General features: G+C 35.2%; 1 protein-coding gene across 4 annotated transcripts in view; it reads right to left on the reverse strand.

Moving 5' to 3' along the window:
- Nucleotides 1-19,527: 19,527 nt before the first annotated feature.
- Nucleotides 19,528-24,098, reverse strand: part of MCF2L (MCF.2 cell line derived transforming sequence like) — a 285,276-nt gene continuing 280,705 nt past the window's right edge. For all 4 annotated transcript variants that reach the window (XM_044670522.1, XM_044670521.1, XM_044670520.1 and 1 more), the window contains 4 exons: nt 23,627-23,748; nt 21,927-22,042; nt 21,730-21,833; nt 19,528-21,590 (listed from right to left, as the gene is read on the reverse strand). In XM_044670522.1, the coding sequence (XP_044526457.1) occupies nt 21,505-21,590; nt 21,730-21,833; nt 21,927-22,042; nt 23,627-23,748 (428 nt within the window). In that variant the 3' untranslated portion in view covers nt 19,528-21,504. The remainder of the gene's footprint in view (nt 21,591-21,729; nt 21,834-21,926; nt 22,043-23,626; nt 23,749-24,098) is intronic.

Here is a 24,098-nt window from a genome sequence, read left to right on the forward strand (position 1 = left end):
TAGAGTCATAAGGACATTTTAATAAAATTATGTGATGATGTAATTCAACATTAATTTGGAGGCACAAACATTAATTATTATTTTTCAAGGTACTATCATTAATTTCTCTCTCTCTTTTTTTATTTTAAACCCTTAACTTCTGTGTATTGACTTATAGGTGGAAGATTGGCAAGGGTAGGCAATGGGGGTCAAGTGACTTGCCCAGGGTCACACAGCTGGGAAGTGTCTGAGGCTGGATTTGAACCTAGGACCTCCTGTCTCCAGGCCTGGCTCTCAATCCACTGAGCTACCCAGCTGCCCCGATTAATTTCTCTTTTAAGTCATAAGAATTCCAGGTTCTTAGAGTTGAACACTTTTGATTTTACTTGGACTCAGAAGACCTTGATTCAAGTTCAAGATAGTGGTCTAGCCTTTTGACTGTAGGATAGTCACTCAACTCTTCCCACAGAAGAGTTCTTGTCTGTGCAAACTAGTGATGCAATCATTACACTGCCTAATAATAATTCCAGTCAACAGTTGGGTTCTATATCCAGCCCTCTGATTATTTTTTTTAAACCTTTATCTCCCATCTTAGAATCAATATTATATAGTGGTTGTAAGGCAGAAGAACAATAAGAACTAGGTAGTGGTGGTTAAGTGATGTATGCTGGGTCACAGAAGTAGGAAGTGTCTGAGGTCAGATTTGAACCCAGGATGTCATTCCACTGAATCACCTAGCTGCTCCTTATATTCACTTTTGATTGGTGTGTGTGTGTGTGTGTGTGTGTGTGTGTGTGTGTGTGTGTGTGTGGTTGTTCTTTCCATTTACATTGTTGTAGTTATTGTTTACATTGTTTTCTTTGTTCTGCTTACTTTTTTGTGCATTAGTTCATGTAGATCTTTCCATGATTCTTTGAATTCATCACATACATGTTATTGCAGTACAGTAATATTCCATTATATTCACATACCACAGTTTATTTAGCCATTTCCCAATCAATGGGTATATCTACTTTGTTTCTGATTCTTTACCATCAGAAAAAAGTTTTGCTCTAAATATTTTGTTTTTTAAACTCTTTCTTTCTGTTTCAATAACAACTATGAGACAGAAGGGCAAGGACTGAAGTCCTTGAGGTTAAGTGACATTCCCAGGGTCACACAGCTTGTCTGAGACCAGATTTGAACTAAGGTGCTCCCAACTCCAGGCTAGCTATCCACTGTGCTACCTAGCTGCGCAGCCCTACTATCAATATTTGGGTGTACATGGATAAGTCATTCCAAATGATGATTTTCTTGGTATATAAATCCAGGAATGGAGTCTCTGGTTCAAAGGATATGGACATTTTAGTTACCTTATTTGCATAATTCCAAATTGCCTTTCAAAACTTTTGTACCGTTTCACAGTTCCACTAACAATGTACTAGTATGTATATATTTCTTTTTTTTTTTCTAGTAATATTTTATATTTTCTCACCTATATGTAAAAACACTTTTTGGCATTTTTTCCCTAACATTTTGAGATCTACATTTTTTCCATCCTTCCTTCTCCTCCTCCTTCTATCAGTCAGCAAGCAATTTGCTATTGTTATTTGTAAGCTATCATATAAAACATATTTCCATATTCATCATGTTATAGAAGACACATTAAAAGAATTCCATGAAGAAAATAAAGTGAAGCACAATCAGCTTCAGTTGGCGTTCAGACTCTATCAGTTCTCTGGAGGTGGATAGAATTTTTCATCATAAATCCTTTGGGATTATTTTAGATCCATGGTGGTAAATCCATGGCATATGTGACAGAGGGAATACTCAGAACCCTCTCTGTGGGCATGCATGTTGTTGCCCCAGCACAGAGTTTGCCAGAGCTCATTATTAGAAAGCCAGAGGGACACAAGGCCAGGCTGCTTCCCTCTCCCTCTCCATGGGAGCCTGAGAACATTTCTGTTCTGTTCTGAGAACATTCACCTGCTCCTCTACAAGGTTTGCCATCACTGTCTTAGATTATTGTATTCTTGAGAACAGCAAAGTCCTTCAAACAATACACTTCATTGTAGTGTATTGTTGTTACTGTATAGAATATTCTGATTCTGCTTACTTCATTCTTCATCAGTTCACGTATGTCTTTCATGATAATGAGATTAAATCTGCCCTGCCCATCTTTAGATTTAATCACCAAAGGTGAAAACATCTCCACTTAACTCACAAGTTGGGATGTCTGTGACCCACGTGTGCTAGAGTGAGTGACAAATCAGAATTTACTGGCTGCCAGTCCTAAGAAAAGTGTCTGTTGTGATTGGACACATAAATCAAGAGGAAGGCACAGGAAGGGACGCAAAAGAAGCCCCTTTAAAAGAGACTTCAGTGAGTTCACTTTTCTTCTTCTGGGTGTGTCTTGGATCTGAAGGAGCTCTTCTTGTTCTGGACCTGGGACCCTGAGACCTTGGTGAGACTGTTTTTAAATCTTTCTCTTAGAATTACATGTGGTGAGTGTAAAGACTAAATATTCCTGGAATTCCAGGGCTTTCTGGCCCTTGGCCTTGGGCTCAAGGCTGAGCCTTTCTTGGCTGAGGGCTAATTAGATCTGCCTGGGTTAAACTAGGAGATTGGAGCAAATTATCTAGTGTAGTGATGGGCAAACTATGGCCCGTGGGCCAGATGTGGCCCCCTGAAATGTTCTATCTGGATGCACGACATTATTCCTAATCTGATGAATACAATGAGTAGGATACAATACAATGAAGCTTTGAAAGAGTTGCCTTAGAAACAGACTGACAGATGAGCATTTCCTTTCCTTTAGCCCCCTCTTTAAAAAGTTTGCCCATCACTGACCTAGTGTGTTAGATTACTTATCCTTTCTTATCCTCTTTCTCATTCCTTTATTTCCTCTTCCTCTTCTCATTTGTAAATAAATTTCCATACAAGTCAATTTGACTTGAGGTTATTTCTTAATTGGAGATTGATAATTATTCAATTCCCTGGTGACCAAACCTTTTAATATTCACCCAATCAAAACTCCTTTTTATCCCTTACACTTTCCAGGTTTTTCTGAAATCCTCCTCCTCATTTCTTATAGCACAAGAATATATACCATTATAATGATATACCATAACTTATTCAGCTTTTCCTTAGTTATTGGGCATCCCTCAGTTTCCAATTCTTTGCCACTACCAAAAGAGCTACTTTACATATTTTTGTAGAGGTAGGTCTTTCCACCCCACCCCTCTTTTCTTTTGATCTATGTGAGATATAGACCTAGTAGTGATATTTTTGGGTCAAAGGGAATACACATTTTAGTAACCCTATAGGCATAGTCCCAAATTGTTCTTCAGAATAGTTGGATCAGTTCACAGCTTCATTAGCAGAGCATTAGAGTCCCAATTTTCCTATATCCTCTACAACATTTATTATTTCCCTTTTATGTCATATTAGCCAATCTGCTAGGTGGGAGGTAATACCTCTGGATTGTTTAAAGTTTCATTTTTGTAATCAATAATGATTTGGAGCATTTTTTTTCACATGACTATAAATAGCTTTGATTTCTTCATCTGAAAACTGTCTATTATATCCTTTGATCCTTTATAAATTAGGGAATGAGCAGTACTCATAAATTTAATTTAGTTTTCTATATGTTTGAGATATAAGGCCTTTGTCAGAGATGCTGGCTATAAAAATATTTTTCCAGTTTTTTTTTGTTTTCTTTCAAATCTTGATTGAATTGGTTTTGTTTGTGAGAAAACATTTTAATTTAATGTAGTCAAAATTATCCATTTTACATTTTGTAATGCTTTCTATTCCTTGTTTGGTTATAAAATTTTCCTTTATCCATTGAGCTGTCATATAAATGATTCCATGCTCCCCTGATTTATTTGTATCCTTTATGTCTAAGCCATGTATCCATTTTATCCTTAGCTTGCTATATAATGTAAAATGTTGACCTATACCTAGTTTCTGCCATATTGTTTTCCAGTTTTTGTCAAATAGTGAGTTCTTATCCCAGAAATTTAGATCTTTGGATTTATCAAACACTGGGTTACTATAGTCATTTTCTGCTGTGGATTGTGTACCTAATATATTCCACCACCACTCATTATTTTGATGGTTACTACTTAGTAGTACAGTTTGAGATTTAGTACAGCTTGGCCATTTTCCTTTACATTAAAAAAAATTAATTCCCTTGAAATTTTTTACTTTTTGTTCAGATGAATTTTATTATTTTTTCTAGATCTATAAAATAATTTTTTGATAGTTTGAGTGTCACGGCAATGAATAGATAGATTAGTTTAGGGAGAATTATTATATTAGCTCTGCCTATCCATGAGCAATTGCTGTTTTTCCATTTGTTTAGATATAACTGTGTATGAAAAGTGTTTTATAATTTTGTTCAATTAGTTCCTGGGTTATTTTGGTAGGTAGATCACCAGGTATTTTATAATGTCTAGTTATTTTAAATGGAATTTCTCTTTCTAACTCTTGCTGCTGGCCTTTGTTGACAATATATAGAAATGCTGATGACTCATGTGAGTTTATTTTATGCCTTGAAATTTTTCTAAAGTTGTTCATTGTTTCAATTAATTTTTTAGTTGATTCTTTAAGTATTACATCACATCACCTGTGAAGAGTGATGCTTTTGTTTCCTTATTGTCTATTTGAATTCCTTCTATTTCTTGTTCTTCTTTTATTGCTATAGCTAGCATTTCTAGTATAATATTGAGTAATAATGGTGATAATGGGCATTTCTGCTTTATGCCTGATCTTATTGGGAATGCTCTTAACTATCCCCATTACAGATAATGCTTGGTGATGGACTTAGATACTATTTATCATTTTAAGGAAAGCCCCCTTGATTCCTGTGCTTTCTACTGTTTTTTTTTTAATTTAAACATTTATTAATATTCATTTTTAACATGGTTACATGATTCATGCTCCTACTTTCCCCTTCACCCCCGGCACTCCCCCCACCCATGGCTGATGCACATTTCCACTGGTTTTAACACGTGTCATTGATCAAGACCTATTTCCAAATTGTTGTTAGTGGCATTGGTGTGGTAGTTTCGAGTCTACATCCCCAATCATGTCCACCTCAACCCATGTGTTCAAGCAGTTGTTTTTCTTATATGTTTCCTCTCCTGCAGTCCTTCCTCTGAATGTGGGTAGCGTTCTTTACCATAAATCCCTCAGAGCTGTCCTGTGTCATTGCATTGCTGCTGGTACAGAAGTCCATTGCATTTCTACTGTTTTTAATAGGAATGAGTGTCGTATTTTGTCAAAAGCTTTTTTTTTTTTTTGCATCCATTGAAATAATCATGGTTTCTGGTGGGTTTGTTATTCATATGGTCAATTATGCTGATAGTTTTCCTAGTATTGAACCAGCCCTGAATTCCTGGTATAAATCTCACCTCATAAGCAGTGATCCTTGTGATATATTACTTCACTCTCCTTGCTAGCATTTTACTTAAGATTTTTGCCTCAATATTTATTAGGAAAATTGGTCTAAAGTTTTCTTTCTCTGTTTTTGCTCTCCCTGGTCTAGATATTAGTGCCATATTTGTATAATAAAAAGAATTTGGTAGGACTCTTTCTTTGCCTTTTTTCTAAAATAGTTTATATTGTACTGTGATTAATTGTCCTTTAAATGTTTGGTAGAATACACTTGTGAATCCACCTGGCCCTGGTGATTTTTTCTTAGGGAGGTCATTGATAACTTTTTCAATTTCTTTTTCTAAGATAGCGTTATTTAAGTATTCTATTTCCTCTGCTGCAAATCTGAGTAATTTATGTTTTTGTAATTATTCATCCATTTCACTTAGATTGTTGGGTTTACTGACATATAATTTAGCAAAATGACTCTTAATGATTGCTTTAATTTACTCTTCATTAGTGGTGAGTTCTCTCTTCATTTTTGATATGGTAATTGTATTGTCCTTCCTTCCTTCCTTCCTTCCTTCTCAAAATTAACCAGGGTATATCTATTTCATTGTTTTTTTTTTTTTTTAATAAAAGCAACTCCTTGTCAAATTAATCCAAAGGTTCAATAGTTCTTATTTATTTACTATGAATGAATGAATGAACTAAATAGTTCATTTAGTTAAATGGTTCTTATTTATTAGTTCAATTAGTTAAAATTTAACTTTCTTAATTTCAATTTTCTTAATTGATTTTCAAGATTTCCAATTGGGCATTTATTTAAGGATTCCCCCCCGCCCCAGTTGCATGCTCCATTCATTGACTTGTCCTTTCTCTATTTTATTGATGAAAGCATTTAGCGATATAAAATTTCCCCTAAATACTATTTTGGCTGTTGTCCCAAAAGTTTTGATATATTTTCTCATTGTTGTCATTCTCTTTAGTGAAATTATTGATTGCTTCTATGATTTGTTCTTTGACTCACTCATTCTTTAAAATTAGATTATTTAGTTTCCAATTAAATTTATTTTTTAATTAAAAAAACTTACATTTTGCCTTAGAATTGATACTAAGTATTGGTTCCAAGGCAGAAGAGTAGTAAGGGCTAGGCAATGGGGTTCAAGTGACTTGCCCAGGGTCACACAGCTGGGAAGTGTCTGAGGCCAGATTTGAACGTTGGAGGAGGGTTGGGCGTGGGGCTAGCAACCCCACCCTGTAAAAACTACATCTGCTAAAGAAACTGCAACCTAAAGTAGGGGCAGCTGGGCTAGCTCAGTGGATTGAGAGCCAGGCCTGGAGACGAAAGGTCCTAGGTTCAAACCCGGGCTCAGACACTTCCCAGCTGGGTGACCCTGAGCAACTGTGTGACCCATTGCCTACTGGTTGTGGCCCTATGCTCCTTGAATGGAGTCCCAGGATAAAAAAAAAAAAATTGGTTCCAAGGCAGAAGAGTGGAATTAGTTGACTTGCCTAGGGTCACAATAGTGTATGAAACAGATTTGAACCGAGAACATCCCATCCCATCTGCCCCTTCAATTAATTTTTAATATTCGTTTCTCCAGCTCTTTATTGAATTTAATTTTTATTCTATTACGGCCTGAAAAGGATGAATTTAACATTTCTGCTTTTCTGCATTTGGTTGTGAGGCTTTTCTGCCCTAATAACTGGTCAGTTTTTTTTTTATAGGCACCTTGTACTGCTGATAAAAAGTTATATTCCTTTCTCATCTCACTCAGTTTTTATCTGGAGATCTATCATATCTAATTTTTCTAAAATTCTATTCACTTCCTTAACTTTTTTTATTTTTAGATTTATCTAGTTTTATTATAATTTAAAAAAAATTTATTAAACCCTTACCTTCTGTCTTGGAATCAATACTGTGCATTGGCTCCAAGGCAGAAGAGTAGTAAGGGCTAGGCAATGGGGTTCAAGTGACTTGCCCAGGGTCACACAGCTGGGAAGTGTCTGAGGCCAGATTTGAACGTAGGACCTCCCGTCTCTAGGCCTGGCTCTCAATCTACTGAGTTATCCAGATGCCCTCAGATTTATCTAGTTTTGAGAGAGGAAAGTTGAGGTACTCCCCACTAGTGTAGTTTTACTGTTTATTTCCTCCAAGAGCTCATTTAACTTCTCTTTTGGTAATTTGGACACTATATCATTTGGTGCATATAAGTCCAATTTTGATATTACTTCATTGTCTATGATACCTTTTGTCAGACATACTTTCTTTCCTTATCATTTAATTAAATCTATTTTTGCTTTAGCTTTGTTGAAGATCATGATTGCTACCCCTTCTTTTTAAAAATTTAAGATATTTTATTTTCCTAATTACATGTAATAGCAATTTTCAATATATACTTTCCAAAATTATAAGATCTAAATTGTTTCCTTCCCTCCTCCTCAGAGATGGTAATCAATATGATCTGAGTTATACATATATTATCATGCAAAACATACTTCCATATTAGTCATTATTTTAAGAGAATACTCATATGAAGCCAAAAATCCCAAATAAAACTATAAATAAACTAGTATGAAAGATACTAAGTTTTGATCTGGGTCTGACTCCAACAGTTCTTTCTCTGGAGATGGATAGCATTCTTTGTCAAAAGTCCTTCAAAATTGACATTCTGGATCATTGTATTCTGGATCATTTCCCACTTATTTATCCTCTTTCTCTCTCCTTTCAGCCTTTCTCTGCTCACAAATGTTTTGCTTCTGATCACCTCTTCCCCCAAATCTCCCTTACTTCTCTCAGTCTTCTGTCCTTCTCTTATTCCCCCTCCCCTGCTACTTCCATATGGAAGATAGTTTTCTATTTTCAGTCGAGTGTAGGCATTATTTCCTCTTTGAGCTAATTCTGATGAGTGAAAGGTTAAAACATTGCTTAAAATGCTCCTATCTTCCCCTTTCTTGTATTAACTCTTGAGTGCCTCCTCATATGAAGATGTCTTTTCCTTTTGTTGATTCTACTGCTCCTGAATTCATTTTTTGTGTGGTTATTTGGAGGTGGATTTGGATGAACTCAGAATATTTCTTCCTCATCCCATCATCTGATGCTTCTCACTTGATCAAACATTGAGTTATTGAGATTCATTGTTTTGATTCTTTGTTTACTCTTTCCCATTGCTCTGTCTTTCTGTTCTTTAATCAATAGTAAATGATTTTGATGACTGTTGTTTTATAATTTACTGTGAGATCTGAAAGTGCTATTCTTTCTTTGCCCTTACCTTAAAAAAATTCCTCTAATATTCTAGAGCTTTTGTTTTTCCAAATGAATTTTGTTCTTATTTTATCAACTTCTAAGACCTGTCCCCTTGGTAATTTGATTGGCATAGCATTAAAAGTTTAAATTAAGGGGCAGGTAGTTGCTCAGTAGTTAGAGAGCCAGGCCTAGAGATGGGATGTCCTCAGTTCAAATATGCACAAACTTTTTATACGAACCTGGGCAAGTCACTTAACCCCAAGTGCCTATCCCTTACTGCTCTTCTGCCTCGGAATTGATATTTACTATTGATTCTAAGAAAAAGGTAAGGGGTTAAAAAAAGGTTAACACTAGGAAACAGGAATAAGTAGAACCTTTCTTATAATAAGTAGTGTTTAAAATAAAGAGAAAGCATGATCTGTAATGGGGATAAATGAGAAAATTTCCCAGTAAGATTGATAGTAAAACAAGGATGTCCATTATTACTACTATTATTCAAAATTATATCAGAAATGCTAATTATAGCAGTAAGACAAGAAAAAGAAATGAGAGGAATAAGAACAAGCAATGAGGAAATATAGCTATCACTCTTTGCAGACAATATGATTAGAGAACCCAAAGAATCATCTAAAAAAACTAGTTGAGACAATTAAAAACTTTAGCAAAGTTGCAGGATATAAGATAAACCTACATAAATTATCAGCATTTCTTTATATTATGAACAAAACCCAGCAGGAAGAGATAGAGAAGTTCTATTTAAAATAACTGTAGACAACATAAAATACTTGGAAGTCTACCAACCAAGACAAACCCAGGAACTATATGAACATAGTTACAAAACAGTTTTTACACAAATAAAGACAGATTTAAATAACTGTAGAAATATTACTTGTTCTTGGGTAGGCTGAACCGATGTAATAAAAATAACTCTATCTAAATAACTTTACTAAATCAATGCTATAAAAATCAAATTAACAAATAATTATTTTATAGAGATAGAAAAATAATAATAAAATTCATCTGGAAGAACAAGAGGTCAAAAATATTGAGGGAATCAATAAAAAATACAAAGGAAGCCTTAGCGGTATTGGATTTGAAACTATATTACAAAGTGGTAATCATAAAAATCTTATACTGGCTAAAAAATGTCATAGTGTATCAGTGAAATAGGTCAAGGATACAGTGTGAATACTATATTCCTCTACCCTAGTGACCACTGTTAGTATGAACATGCTGAAACTCAACTACTGAATGTTACAATTAATGACTATAGGATTAAAGGACTATAGGACTAAAGTATAGTACATGCTTAATATGTTTGTTTACTGATATTTCAGAAAGCCTCATTTTAATCTCTGATCAGTTACAAACTTAAAAAAATATTGTTTTATGTTCAGTATGGAATTTTCTCCCCACCTTCCCCATCTACCCAAATGAGAAATCAAGAAAAACAAAAGCTATACCAAATATTTTTTTTTCAAACAAAACAAATTCCTCCACAAGCAATGTCTGAAAAAATATGCTTGAACCTGTCTTCTGAGTCCATCACTTCTCTATCTGGAGCTGGATAGCATGTTTCATCCAGAATCCTTTGGAATTATGCTGATCAGAGTTCCTAAGTCTTTCAGAGTTTGTTTTTGCATTATTGTTTTTTGTTGTGTAAATTCTTCTCCTAGTGCTGCTCATTTCATTTTGCATCATTTCTTGTAAGTTTTCCCAAGTTGTTCTGAGACTATCCACTTCATATTTTCTTACTGCATGATAGTATTCCATCCCATACATGTATCATAATTTGTTCAGCCATTCCCCAATTTCTGAAGTTTCTCTTCAGTTTGCAATTTTTTGTCATCACAAAAGGAGCTTTTTAAACATTTTTGTATATGTGGATCCTTTTTCTTTGATCTCTTTGGAATATGTATATCTCTTTGGAGTATAGTGGTATGGTTGAGTGGATAAGTGTATATAGTTTAAAAACTTTTTGGACATAGTTCCAAATTGCTTCCCAAAATGGTTGGATAGGTTAACAGTGAATTAATATACCAGTTTTCTCACAACTCCAGCAGTATTCATTATTTTCTTTTCAAATCATTTTTTGCTAGTCTTTCGGGTAAGAAGTGGTAACAGAACTGTTTTAATTTTCATTTCTCTAATTACTAGTGATTTAGAGTATTTTTATAAGGCTATCGATAGCTTGTAATTCTTCCTTTGAAAATATCTACCTATTCATATCCTTTGATGATTTCTCAATTGTGGAATGGCTCTTATTCTTATAAATTTGACTCAGTTTCCTATATATCTAAGAAATAAGTCCTTTATCACAGAACTTTGTTGTGAAGAATTTTTATCCCAATTTCTTGCTTCTCTTCTAATTTTAGTTGCAGTAGATTTGTGCAAAAGCGTTTAAGTTTTATGTTATCAAAATTGTTCATTTTACTGAAGGAATTCCATGTGAACTGGAACAACCTCCAGGAACTGATGCAGAGTGAAAGGAGCAGAACCAGGAGAACCTTATACACAGAAACGGATACACTGTGGCACAATTGAATGTAATGGATTTCTCTACTAGTAGCAATGCAATGATCCAGGAGAATTCTGAGGGACTTATGAGAAAGAACGTTATCCTTATCCAGAGAAAGAACTGTGGGAGTAGAAACACAGAAGAAAAAACAACTGCTTGATCACATGGTTCGGTGGGGATATGAATGTAGACTCTAAATGATCACCTTAGTGCAAATATTAATAATATGGAAATAGGTCTTGATCAATGACACATGTAAAATCCAGTGGAATTGCTTGTTGCCTATGGGAGGAGAGGAGGGAAAGAACATGAATCATGTAATCATAAAAAAAATTCTAAATTAATTAAACTTAAAAAATTGTTCATTTTACCTCCTTTGAAACTCTACATCTCTGATTATTGATCACGAACTCTTCTCCTTTCCATATATGTCTGACAGGCAATTTCTTCCATGTTCCCCTAATTTGTTTATGTCATCATTTGCATCTAAATCAAGTACCCATTTGGAGCTTGTTTTGTTGTATAGTGTGAGATGTTAGTTTATGGTTTCTTTGCATATTTGCTTCTATATGTAGTGTTTGTAATTCATTCCACTTTTTCCCTCTCTCCCCTTCCAACAGACAGGATGTCTTTTTTCAGAGATTATGCAGAGTACAGGAATGGCAAGAGTCTTGTGGAACATAATTCCTTCTTTCATGAGAGGAAGGGGTATTATTTACATTTATCTTCAGTGAAAGTTACTGGAACCCCATCCTGATGATTAAATCTGGATGATCATGACATCTAACTGCATCAAACAATGAACTCAAGTCAGAAATATTCTGAGATGTCACATCGCCATGGCCAAGGACACACAAAAATGAATTTCATGGACATTATAGGACTTGTGCTAGGTCAGCTGAGGTGTAGTATAGTCCCGATATTTTATACCTCTTCTTCATCTTGTTCTACCAGCTTATAAGTGCCCTCTAAGAAAAAAAGAAAGACATTTCTTCTAATTTTGGGTAATGTATATCTCTTAACAGTGATCAAATGATTACTCTCACCTTATCTCTCCATTGCAATAATCATGAAAGGGATAAGTGAGGACCAGACATTTGAGTCATAAAGGAATGTAGCTTTTACAACCTTTTTCCTACTCAAATTGTTCTGATGACTACAGCTTCATCATGTATTTGGAGAGTCACTCTTTCCCACTTATTTCATTATTCTCTGGATAGTCTTGACACTTTATTCTTTCAGATTAATTTTATTATTTTTTCAAGCTTTATAAAGAAATGCTTTAGTAGTTTGATTTTTAAGGCACCGAATAAGTAAATTAATTTAGGTATTATAATTTTTATAATATTGTCTTAGCCTACCTGTGGGCAATTAATATTTCTCCAGTCATTTAGATGCTTCTGTTTGTGTAAAAAGTGTTAATTGCACTCATATAATTCTTGAGTGTATTTTGGCAGGGGGATTCCCAAATACTTTGTATTGTTTGTAATGATTTTAAGTGAATGTCTCATATCTTTTTGTGCTGGATTCTGTAGGTAACATACAGAAAAGCCGTTGACTCCAATGTGTTTATTTTATACTCTGTAACTCTGCTGAAGTTATTAATTGTTTCAACTAGGTTTTTAGTTGACTCTCTTGGATTATGTAAGTGAATCATCATGTAATCTGCAGAAAGCCAAACTTTCATTTCCTCATTGCCTGTGTCTATTCTTTACATTTCTTTTTCTTATTGCTATAGTTAGCATTTCTAGCACAATATTTATCCATTTCAATTAGATTTTAAGTTTTGTTGGTGTATAGTTGGGAAAAGCAACTCACCAATTGTTCTTCTTTGGCTGTGAATTCATCTTTTTCCTTTTTAATATGGGTAATTTGCCTTTATTCTTTCTTTTTTTTTTTTTTGACCAAATATGTTGTTGGTCTGACTCTTCACGACCCTCTCGTGAGGTGGACATTATTCTTTCATCCCTGATCTTATTGGAAAAGCTTCTATCTTATCCTTATTATAGATAATGCTTGCTCTAGGTTTTAGGTAGATAATCCTTATAATTTTAAGGACATATCCACTTATTTTTATGCTTTTTAGTGCTTTTAAAATAGAAATGGATGTTAAGTTCTGCTAAAAGTTTTTTTTTCACATCTATAGTCATATGATTTTTGTTGTTATGAATAGGGTCAATTATATTTTTATTATATATTATATATTTTCATTATCTATGTTTATATTATTTATGTTACATATATTTTATTTTATATATTATATACATTTATTATATATTATCTACATTATATATATAAAGTATAATTATATACTTTTCCCAACATTGAATCAGGCCTGCATTTCTGATATGAATGCAGCCTTATCATAATGTACAACCTTTGTAATATATTGCTTTAGTTGCCTTGTTAATACTTTAGTATTTTTGCATCAGTATTCATTATGAAATTAAGTCCATAATTTCTTTCTTTCTTTCTTTGGTTCTGGTAGAACCTCCTCTTAGAATTTCTATTTTTTCATATTTCTCTATATGTAGTATTAGAATGAATTGTTTTTTAAATGTTTCATCAAGTTAACTTGTAAATCCATTTGATCATCCTCCCCCCCCACCTTTGGGAGTTTGTAAATGACTTATTCAATTTCTTTTACTAAGACAGAATTATTTAAGTACTCTCCTGCTCTGTTAATATGGACAACTTATGTTTTTGTAAATATTCATCCATTTCATTTAGATAGTTAGTTTAGTCAATAATAAGTCAATTTAAAAAAATTCATCACTGGTTGTGAATTCACCTTTTTCATATTTAATATGGGTAATTTGTCCAGTAAGTGTCTGAGGTTAGATTTGAAGAAAGGTCTTCTTAACTCTAGATCTAGAGCTCTATCCCCTGTCATCTAGCTACCTGGGATCAAATTAGTTTTGGGGTTATCAGTTTTATTATTTTTTTCTTTAAAGAATCAAAGCTCCTATTTTTTTTTGACTGCTCAAAATTAGACTTCAGACTGGTTTCTAATTTTTTTTTAAGCAAGGATAGAACATAAGGGAGTCATGGCTTTACTGATTTGGTAAATAAGAAAACATCAGGAGATATTGGAAAGTCAGTAAAATTTCACAACCAAAGAGAAGAATAACTATTTTTACAAAGGATGCTATTATTTTTCTCTGAACATAAAGGCTAGATGATTAAATTGGAACATAACCATAAGTAGTTTTGGAAAGCAAGGTTGTCTATCAGATAGTAAATGATGTGAAAAGAGAGATAGTCTTATAGAAGTTTTACTATTTTCTCTGGTGTCTAGGGCAGTGATTTTCATGCAGGAAATATGATAAATATTTGTTGAATTGTTATATTAGAGTTCAGAGTTGTTAAGTAGCAATCTTTCTAAACTTCAAAGTAATCTTTGAAAGATTAATTTGGGCTAGGACTAGTTTGAAGCTTTAGTTTTATGAAAGAAACTACGATTTACTTATATTAATACATATCTATTTTATTTAATTTAACTTATAAAGAATTTAAGGGATTTTTTCCTCATATACATTAGTAGTGGAGCTTTGGAACTGCTGCTATTCCATCCATGGAGGGAGATCCTAACCCTTTCCTGGTTTTAAAAAAATTCTGCATAATGTTTCTCCATATTTTCTAATCTCTAAACTCCCTATAAAACCCTCAGGATGTCTTCCCCAAAAGATTGACCTAGGAGGCTCAAACTCTTAAAACTCTTTAGGTATTTAAACTTTTCATAGGTACTTGAGCAATTGTCCTATTCCCTATCCCTGGGTTTTGCCCACTTAGTTTCCTAATCACATATCCTCAGTTAGAGCTTTTATACCACCCCTTGTTCACAAATCTCCACTGTCTTTTGGATGCCTTGTAGTTTCCATCCTTTAGACAACATGGAGCCTCATGGTTTCTAGCCATAAAGCATCACTGGGAGGCTATTTGCATTAAAAAAAATGAACACCTGTTTTAGGAAACAGCTTCAAATTATTAAAAGTGAAACACAATATCCAAAATAAGAGAGCTTACTCTTCTATAATTCTTTGTCCATGTGACGGGCTTATCTGAGATACAGGGAGTATTATTGGAATAAGTCCTCATTGGCTAAGACACATGGCACATGTGGAGAGCCCGAGTTGGGGAGCTGCTCTGTTCTCTCTCTTCCTAGAGACCAGGACATTTTTTGCACGCCCCTCCCCTGTCTAGCCACCCAAAGCAAACACTTTCTTCCTCAGCTCTCCTTAATCAAGGGGGCTCACAGACAGCTTGAATTTGCCTTCTGGGCACTTGAACTTGTAAAAGGTTCGCCAAGGCTGGCCCAAGTATGTCACATCAAATACATCACAATTTGTGGATAAGATGTTTTTTGCTTTTTCTTGTGTGGCTTGTGTGGTTAATTCCTTTTGGGAATAGCATATCTCTTTGAGGGTTTCCTGTAATTTTCTGATGCTTAATATAAGGAGTACAAACAAGAGCCATTAGTGAAGCTTTGGCAAGCAATTGCCTTGCTTTATGCCTTGCATATCAATAATCCAAGGAATCTTGCATAATATTAACACCTACATTTTATGAAAAATGTATAAAATGTAAGATTTTTTTCTGGCATAAAAGGAAATGTATTTAATTTTTAATTTGACTTAACTATATGATGAAAGGAACTTGGATACGAAGAAGTCCCATTAGAGTTCCATGAGGATAGGAAACAGTTTTTGCTTATATCTGTATCTTCAGCACTATACCTGGCACATTGTAAAAGGCTAAATAAATGTTTGTTGACTGATTGAGGACACACAGAGGCATCTACTGGTTTACTCTCAAGAACCCTGCTTGTGGGAAAAGCACAAATAGAGCAGTGGCCACATACAAATGTTGCCATGTTTTTACCCAAGTAATGTGGAGAGCAGGAAAGTGGGTAGAGAAGAAAAATGGAGGTGGCCAAAGAAAATTTTGAAGTTTTAGAAATGCTTTTGTGATTTCAGACAATAATCTTTGTGTTGGGGAAAGGGCTCTGCCCTTTCTGCTCCATTGTTATGATTAGGTGACTTGAAATTATGAAAAAAGTCAAATCATTAAGGGCTGGGAATAATTAGGAAAAAAGATCATGTTAGCAGATTGGGGTCAGGAATGTGGAGGGCAGGAAGTAGGGTGCAGCAGGACCAGTAAAAGGGGGAATAAGGGCGGGAGTAGAGAAGAGGGGGACCAGAAGGAATAGAGAAAACTACAGGCTACAATGAGGTTTGCTAAGAAGGCAGATGAGCAGAGAGGAAAGTGCCTTGATAACTTAGGTCCATTTGATAGCATCTGTTTCTTCACCTAACTAGCTCTACCATTTTTTAAATATCCTCTGGTTATCTCCTTCCAAGGCAAGGCATCTATCTTAAAGAGAATAATGAAATTCCCACCATATAATTGTAATAGATTCCAACTAATTTTAGCAACTTTGAATCAATAAAATGCTATTTTAGGAGCTTGTTTTTAAATAAAATTTAAATAAAATTTATAGGCTTTTTTGCATGAGGGGAACAGACTACTAACACATGTACAAAGCTTTTAGTTAATAGAATTATTAAACTATAACGATCTTGCCCTACTTTGCTCAACAAATAAAACAGGTTGTTGTTCAAAAATGGCATCAGATGCTCACTGGTGGTAGACAAGCTGAGCCTAGTAGCCACTTGTGGAAGGAATTCTGATTCAGCCTACACATTGGACTAGATGGTCTTTGAGGTTCTAGGATTGATGGGATCATAGCGACTTCTGAGATCATTAAGTCTCAATCTCTTTATTATATAGGTGAGGGAATTGAGACCCAGGGAGTTTAGGATTTGCCCAAGGTCATACAGGTAGTATTAGAGGTAGGATTTGAACCTAGGGACTTTGGTTATACATTGAATACTCTTTTCATCGTCTACATTCTTCCACAGCATGGAAAATTTTACCTTTTCTGTAGCTATTTGGTTTTTCAATGCCTTTCATTTCAAATAATAAAGTATAAAATGTTCATTCTTTTGAGATCATCTATCAGTACACAAACTGAAAAACTGGTGTCAGAAGAGAAATTTAAAAAAAAAGTTTTGTTGCTTTTTGCCACATTTTCATGTCCCTCAACAAGCAGAGGGGATCCAAAGTCTTTGGTTTTTGGCCTGCAGCTTATCTCTCATGGTGGAAGTGGCAGTGGGAGCAGCTGGCTGCCATCTTATCCTTTTGCTTGGAGGGCACCACACTCTGTGCTTGGCCCATTTAAAAATAGCTTCCCCAGCAGAGTTCTGTGACCTGGAGTTTCTATTATTCACACATCCCATTCCTTCCGGTCAGCTGGGTTTGCTTACCCACAGAAAGCTAGCCACACGGCACCATTCCAATTTTCCTAGCACCTTCAAATCTTCACCTACAAAGTTTGCTTTTCCAGTCTGTAGGTGCTCAGCCTTCAGCAGCAAGGCTTGTTTAATTTCTTTCTGTAAGACCTTTGATTAATGGATGAAAAAACTAAGTGTAAAACCCTTATTCTTCTCAAATTGCTCCCATAATTTTTCATCCAGGGGAGGTAACTTTAGGTCCTAAAAGGTTATGCCAATGAAGCACAAGCACTGATAGGTCTTGGATTGTTTAGCCAGACCCCAAACCAGATGACAAACATTTTTGGCCAGGGAAGATCCCATATTAAAATGTGGAGGGGTTATAATCCTTATGGATCAAAGGACTTTGCAAAACAAAATCATAGATCTTTGAAGGTCTGAAGCAAAAAGAAAAAAAAAGACAGATAGTTCCAAATGGAAAGGACCTTAGAGATATCCAAAACAGCATCTTTATTTTAAAGGGGAAAAATGCAGAGTCCCAGAAATATTAAAGCAAGATGACTAGTAAGGGGCAGTTTGTAGTGCTTTTCCCCCTAAGACTCCATAATGCCATCTCTGTTTGGTTTCATGCTTTCTTTCTCCATAATCATTTAACAAAATCCTATGTTGTTTTTTTGAAATGCTTGTTTCTTTTCCCATGTGGATTTTATGGGTGATATTAGAACAGAAATTGTGAAACTCACGTCCATTATTGGGCCAATAATACATTCAATGATCAAATTACATTTAATCAATTGATTCAATCAAGTAATTAATTAAACATTCTGTGTTTTGTATATTATACTTTGATATGGTAGAAAAATTGCTGGATTTGAATTTTACTTCAGAAACGTGGATTTGTGATGCTGGGCAAATCATATTGAAATCTCTCTGGGCCTTGGTGTCTTTGCAAAACAGGGTTAGATTAGATCATCTCGGAGGTATCTTCTACCTCTAAGTCTCTTTCTTACTCATAGCTTTGGCATTAAGAATGGAATCATGAACATGGATTTAAAAACCAGTTTTCAGCCTAGATTTAGTATGCTCTTTTTTTTTAAACTCTTACCTTCTGTCTTAGAATCAACATTAAGTATCAGATCCAAGGCAGAAGAGTATTTTCTGAAACAAACACATAGACACAAACAAAAAAAAAAAAGAAGCATTTCCTTTTCAGTTTTGTCTTGAGCAGAAAAATTTTTCTCTGCATTTATACTGATATATTCAAAGTACTATAAAATAACATTAGATGGCCAACCAAATTCAATTGGGGTTAAATGACTTGCCCAAGGTCAAACGGCTAGGAAATAAATCTCTGAGGCTAGGTTTGAACTCAGGACCTGTCACTAGGCCTGGTTCTCTATCCACTGAGTTACCCAGCTGCCCCTTCATAATGGTCCTGAGAAAATGCTTTAAATTTGCATCAGTCATAGTTTCTTCATTCAGAAAATAAAGATAGTGTCTCATTTGAGTTGTTGTAAGATTTTTTTCATTTTCGCTTTGCCAATGCCTAACAGAATACTTCCCCCAGTAGGCGCATGCTAAGTGTTTCTTGAACAAGTAAAGGAGATAAAGTTCAAAGAAATATTAGAGTTTCTCATAGACATTTAATAAGAAGGATGCATGATAGTGCAGCCTTAGCAGTGCCATTATGTTAGGCTATACAAGTCCATGTTGCTATGACCCAGAATACCCAAATCCTTAGAAATGAGATGATGGAAACTTTCCTTGTCATACATTTTCAGTCTTTCTCTTAATAAAGAAAAAATAAGGAAGAATGAAAGCAAGAAACCATAATGGGCTGCACTGTCACCTTAACTTACAGCTGATTGGAAGGAACCAAAAGACCATAACAGAAAGTGACTTCTTCAATGCCACATAGAACGAGAGAGGCTGAGCCCTTCTAAAAGGTCTAACTTTAAAGGAAAAAAAAACCCCAACAACAAAGAAAGTTGAAACAAATCCTATTTAAGGTTAGATTTATATATTACCCCCCGCACCCCACCCCAAAAAAAGACAGATGCTTCATGAGAACCCTGGAGGGAAAATAAAGCCCCAAACTACACTCTGATACAATAAGATGACACAGAGAATGCTACGGTGCTCTTTATAAAATGTGAGGGGTATACACGCAGCAAGAGCTGCTGAAATTTATTCATCCAACCATAATACATACAATAAAGAATCCTAATTTTGTACGTCATTTACATTAGCAGTAGAAAAAAAAGGAACAATGAATGAAATGTGAGGTTTAAAGTGCTGAGATGAGACAATCACAAGTAACAAGTCTGCTGCAAGGAGATGGAAGGAAAGCATCTCAACAATAGACTTGTTGAGTAAATTATGTTACATGGCATTTACAAATAATTTACAAACCTGAAGAAAAGCCATTATGCCCCTTCCCAATGTTCAATACCGCACTTTTTTAGGCAAGAGGTTTCTGGCTAAGGAGAGACTCACAGACCGTAGGAAATGTGGGGTGATTTCCTTCTGGTAGAGCATATGGGATGCAGTCTAGGAAATGAAAACCCTGATCAGTCTCATGTTGCAGGAGTTCATGAAAACTGGTATTTATGGACTGTAAAGTGGCATACTCTCAGCAGCATGGAGACTATAAATACATCCTTTACAACAATATTTATATATACATATATACACAGACATGAACATATATACATACATATAAAAAAATATCTGCCCCAACCAATTACAGAGTGTGTTTCAATGGTCAGTAGAACAAGAGTTTTGTTTTCTGAAACACACACAGACACAAACAAAAAAAAATGAGGCATTTCCTTTTCAGTTCTGCCTTGCATACGCAAAAAAATTTTCTCTGCATTTATACTGATATATCCAAGGTATTGTAAAATAATGTTATATGGACAACCAGAGGTTTGTTTTTTAAGCAGAAGAAAGTTCTGGATTGGAGTAGACCAGTTAAGGTCCAAGCCTGCATAGTGGAAGGCTAGGTCTCAGAGAATCTCAGATTATATAAAGAGTATCGATTGAATGAACAGCTGGCAAAAATGTCATCTTTACTATTTCTTTAAAAACAGTAAAAAATATGTGTAATGTAGAGAAGTTCTTAAAAAAACAGAAAGAGTTTCCCCACACCTTTTTTTTTTGGTAGAAAAAGAAATGAGGAATATTTTCAGTTTGTATTTTCTTCTGGGGATGAAAATTAGCACATTTTCATTCAAGGACAACCAAAGAGCTTCACCCCAAAAAAACAGTTACCTTGGTATTATAGACAGGTAAGATCGTATTTAACTTTACAAATATGTTTAAATGTGAACCCTAGTAACAAAAAATAGTTATGTATCAAAGTGGTATCAAATTGTCTTTTTTTTTTTTTGTAAACACAGTGATTCTTGATTAGAGGCCAAAGTACCACACACACACACACAAATGGCCACCAAATAATTCCTTTAAAAAAAAAGTTGTAGAAGATAAAATAGTCCTGTCTCTAAACTGGTGGGTCAATGAATTGTTCATTTCTTGAGTGCCCAGCTTCAAAAGGATGCATATTCTTGCAGAAGAAAACAAAAGCAGAATGACTGGATTGAAGAATCATTTCTAGTTATTTATAATGAGACACCATCAACCGAGGAAAGAATGTTCATCGGGAGTATGATTAGTAGCATAAGTTTGCTTAGCCATCCTTTGTACAGAGCTTTAATTTTATCAGGGCATTCACAACTGTCCATTTCTTCCAATGTGGCATGATTGAACTAGTGTCTCTGTGAGAACTGGAATATGTACATTAGGGAATGAGTTCTGGAATCAAGAATAGAGATGAGAAGTTCCACTTGAGAACATATCCTCTTATTCTCACACCACCTGTTGTTCTGCAAAAAGCTCAGGAGTTTTCCCAGTAAGTTATTTTCATATCCTCCAACTCATCTTCTGAATCTCTTCTATTTTTAAAAGAAACTTCCCCTTCTTTAAACTAAGTAAATTCCAAGCACGACAAAACTGTTAGATGGACATGATGGTTTTTCCTCCTGCAATTTGGCCTTCAGAAGCTTGCACATGGTTTTCAGGAATCGTAATGAGTAAGCCCTTAGTGGTTAACCCTTGATGTCTGAGAAGGTGGCATTGCAACTCTCGCTACAGCTTGAGGAGGAGCTCAGAAAGGTGGAACCAGTACCAGATTCTAGAGAAAAGGGAAAATGATGAGAAGAATAAATAGGTATTTTAACTGCTTTTGTCTTTAATTGGTTTTTAAATAGATAGATACATGCTTGGGAATGGGAAAGCAGACAACCCTGGATGTGCAGGCAGTATGGTCTTACCTGAACTGCTCAAAGACAGAGCAGATTTTGAGTTGCCAATCAATGCCAACAGGTTGCTCGCTGGTACCCAGCCTTCCTTGCTTGTGGTCAAATTCTTTACAAACCTAAGAAAGGTGGTGTCTGTCAAATGGTTCTGTTATATGTGTTTAAAAAATGTCTTAAAAAAGGGAAAAAGCACAGATGACCTTCCTCCTTACCAAAGTCCCTCCTCTCCCTCATGTAGCAATTCTACTATATCTCCGCTTTTCACAGCAAGGGTTTCTGGACCTCCTTTTTCATCGTGGTCAGCCACAACCGTATATTTGCCAGGAACCTAAAGTTTGGGAAGAAGAGACAAAAAAGGAATGAAGAAAGATAGCATCAATGACAAATTATTTGCTCCTGTGTATATGAGCAGGAAAAACACTGTCTTTTGACATTATAAACTATGGGAGGCAGCTAGGTGGCTCAGTGGTCTGAGAGCCAAGCCTAGAGATGGGAGGTTCAAATCTGGCCTCAGACATTTCCTATATATGTGACCCTGGGCAAGTCACTTAATCCCCATTGCCTAGCCCTTACCCCTCTTCTGCCTTGGAACCAATACACAGTACTGATTCTAAGACACAAGGTAAGGGTTTAAAAAAACAAACAAACCAATATATAAACTATGAGTAGCTAGATGACAAAGTGGATCAAATGTTGGGTTTGGAGTCAGGAAGATCTGAGCTCTTTAAAAGCTATGTGACCTAGGGCATATCATTTAACCCTTTTTGCCTCAGTTTCCTCATCTATAAAATGAATTGGAGAAAGAAATGGTAAACCACTTTAGAATCTTTGCCAAGAAAAACCTAAAGGGGGTCACAAAGTATCACACGATTGAAATGATTGAACAACAAAAAATTTCATATATATATGTATATACATATATACATATATTTATATGAAAATATATATATATAATAAAGTGTGTATACACACACATATGTCTATTGAGAGGTGATTGGTAGGTATTTAATGAGCAGCTACACCTGTGATAGAGTATGGAGCCAGAAAAGACTTTGAAAGTCTGGTCCTCAGAGACAGAAGAATAAAGATTGGACTCTAAATCTAAGCTTTGTGAAACAATGAGAACACAATATAAGGCAGTATCAATTTTGTGGACCAGGTTCTAGAGGTACTGAGAGGTGGATTGAAGGGGAATCTGGAAGATGAGGGAGCTGAAGTGATCACTATGAGGAAATGCAAGAGAGTGGAATCTTCTCATTTTTATAAACTTCAAACACCTGATCAAAGGAAACAATAATTATAATGCACTTAGTACAGTGCCTGGTAGATAGTAGGCATGATATAAATGTGAGCGGTCCTTTTTATAATCTCTTGCTGTGAAGCACTAATGAGCCACATTTGAAGACCTTTTTGGTTCCAACATATTAATCCATTGACTACAAAAATGCACATTTCTCCTCATGAATAAATCCCATGATAGTTTTTCCTTGCAGCTGACTTGAACTATGACACACTACCTAGAAGAAAGACCCACATCCCAACCAACCTTGAGGGGCTGTATAGGTGTTCTCTGCTTTATAAGAATTCAGGAACAATATCATTTACAAAAAAAAGTATAATTTACATTAAAAAATAGCAGCTCTTTGTAACTTAAGGCTTTCATTTAAAAACTCTTTGGCAGAGATGCTGCTCAGAGGGCTGAGAAACTTTGTTCTCCTGTGTTAGTGATTACACAATCTCACAAATGCCTCATCCTTTCGTATGTGATTTATCAGATTGTCAACAAGGAGACTGATTTCAGATGTTCAAAATTTGGCTTGGGTAAATTTTTTTCAGGAGTACATCTCTGAAATATTGAGAAGTTCACCTGTATCATGCCACGATCAGAATGAAAATGCTTTATAGGACTTACCAGTTTCCTGAGTCCTGCTCCACCTTCTTCTTCTGCATCTGACGAATTCAGGGGATCCTCAGCACTCGACCAGCCATCATTGTCTTCAGAGGCATCAAGTGAATGAGAAGTTTTAGTCCAACCTGATAAAGAAGTAAAGAACTTAGAACTGACACTTTACACACAAGGCACCAATGTTGAGGAAAAAGGATGGTGGGATTTTAGAGTCCCACATGAATTGGATCAATATGAAGTCATATTTCTAAAGAACTTTAAGAACTGCCAAGTATTTTCCACACAACTTTGAAGTAGGTAAAATATCATCTCCAATTTACAGATGAGGAAACTGAGGCTCATATTAAAGGATATGTCCAGAGTCATGCAACTAGCAAGGATCAGAGCCATAATATGAATCATCTCTACTGTACTGACTTCAGGTTGTAACATGTCTACATGGGCATAGCATTTATGAGCAAAACTTTGGAATTAAAAA

The sequence above is a fragment of the Gracilinanus agilis genome, chromosome 3 (genome assembly GCF_016433145.1).
Source record: "Gracilinanus agilis isolate LMUSP501 chromosome 3, AgileGrace, whole genome shotgun sequence".
NCBI classification, from domain to species: domain Eukaryota; kingdom Metazoa; phylum Chordata; class Mammalia; order Didelphimorphia; family Didelphidae; genus Gracilinanus; species Gracilinanus agilis.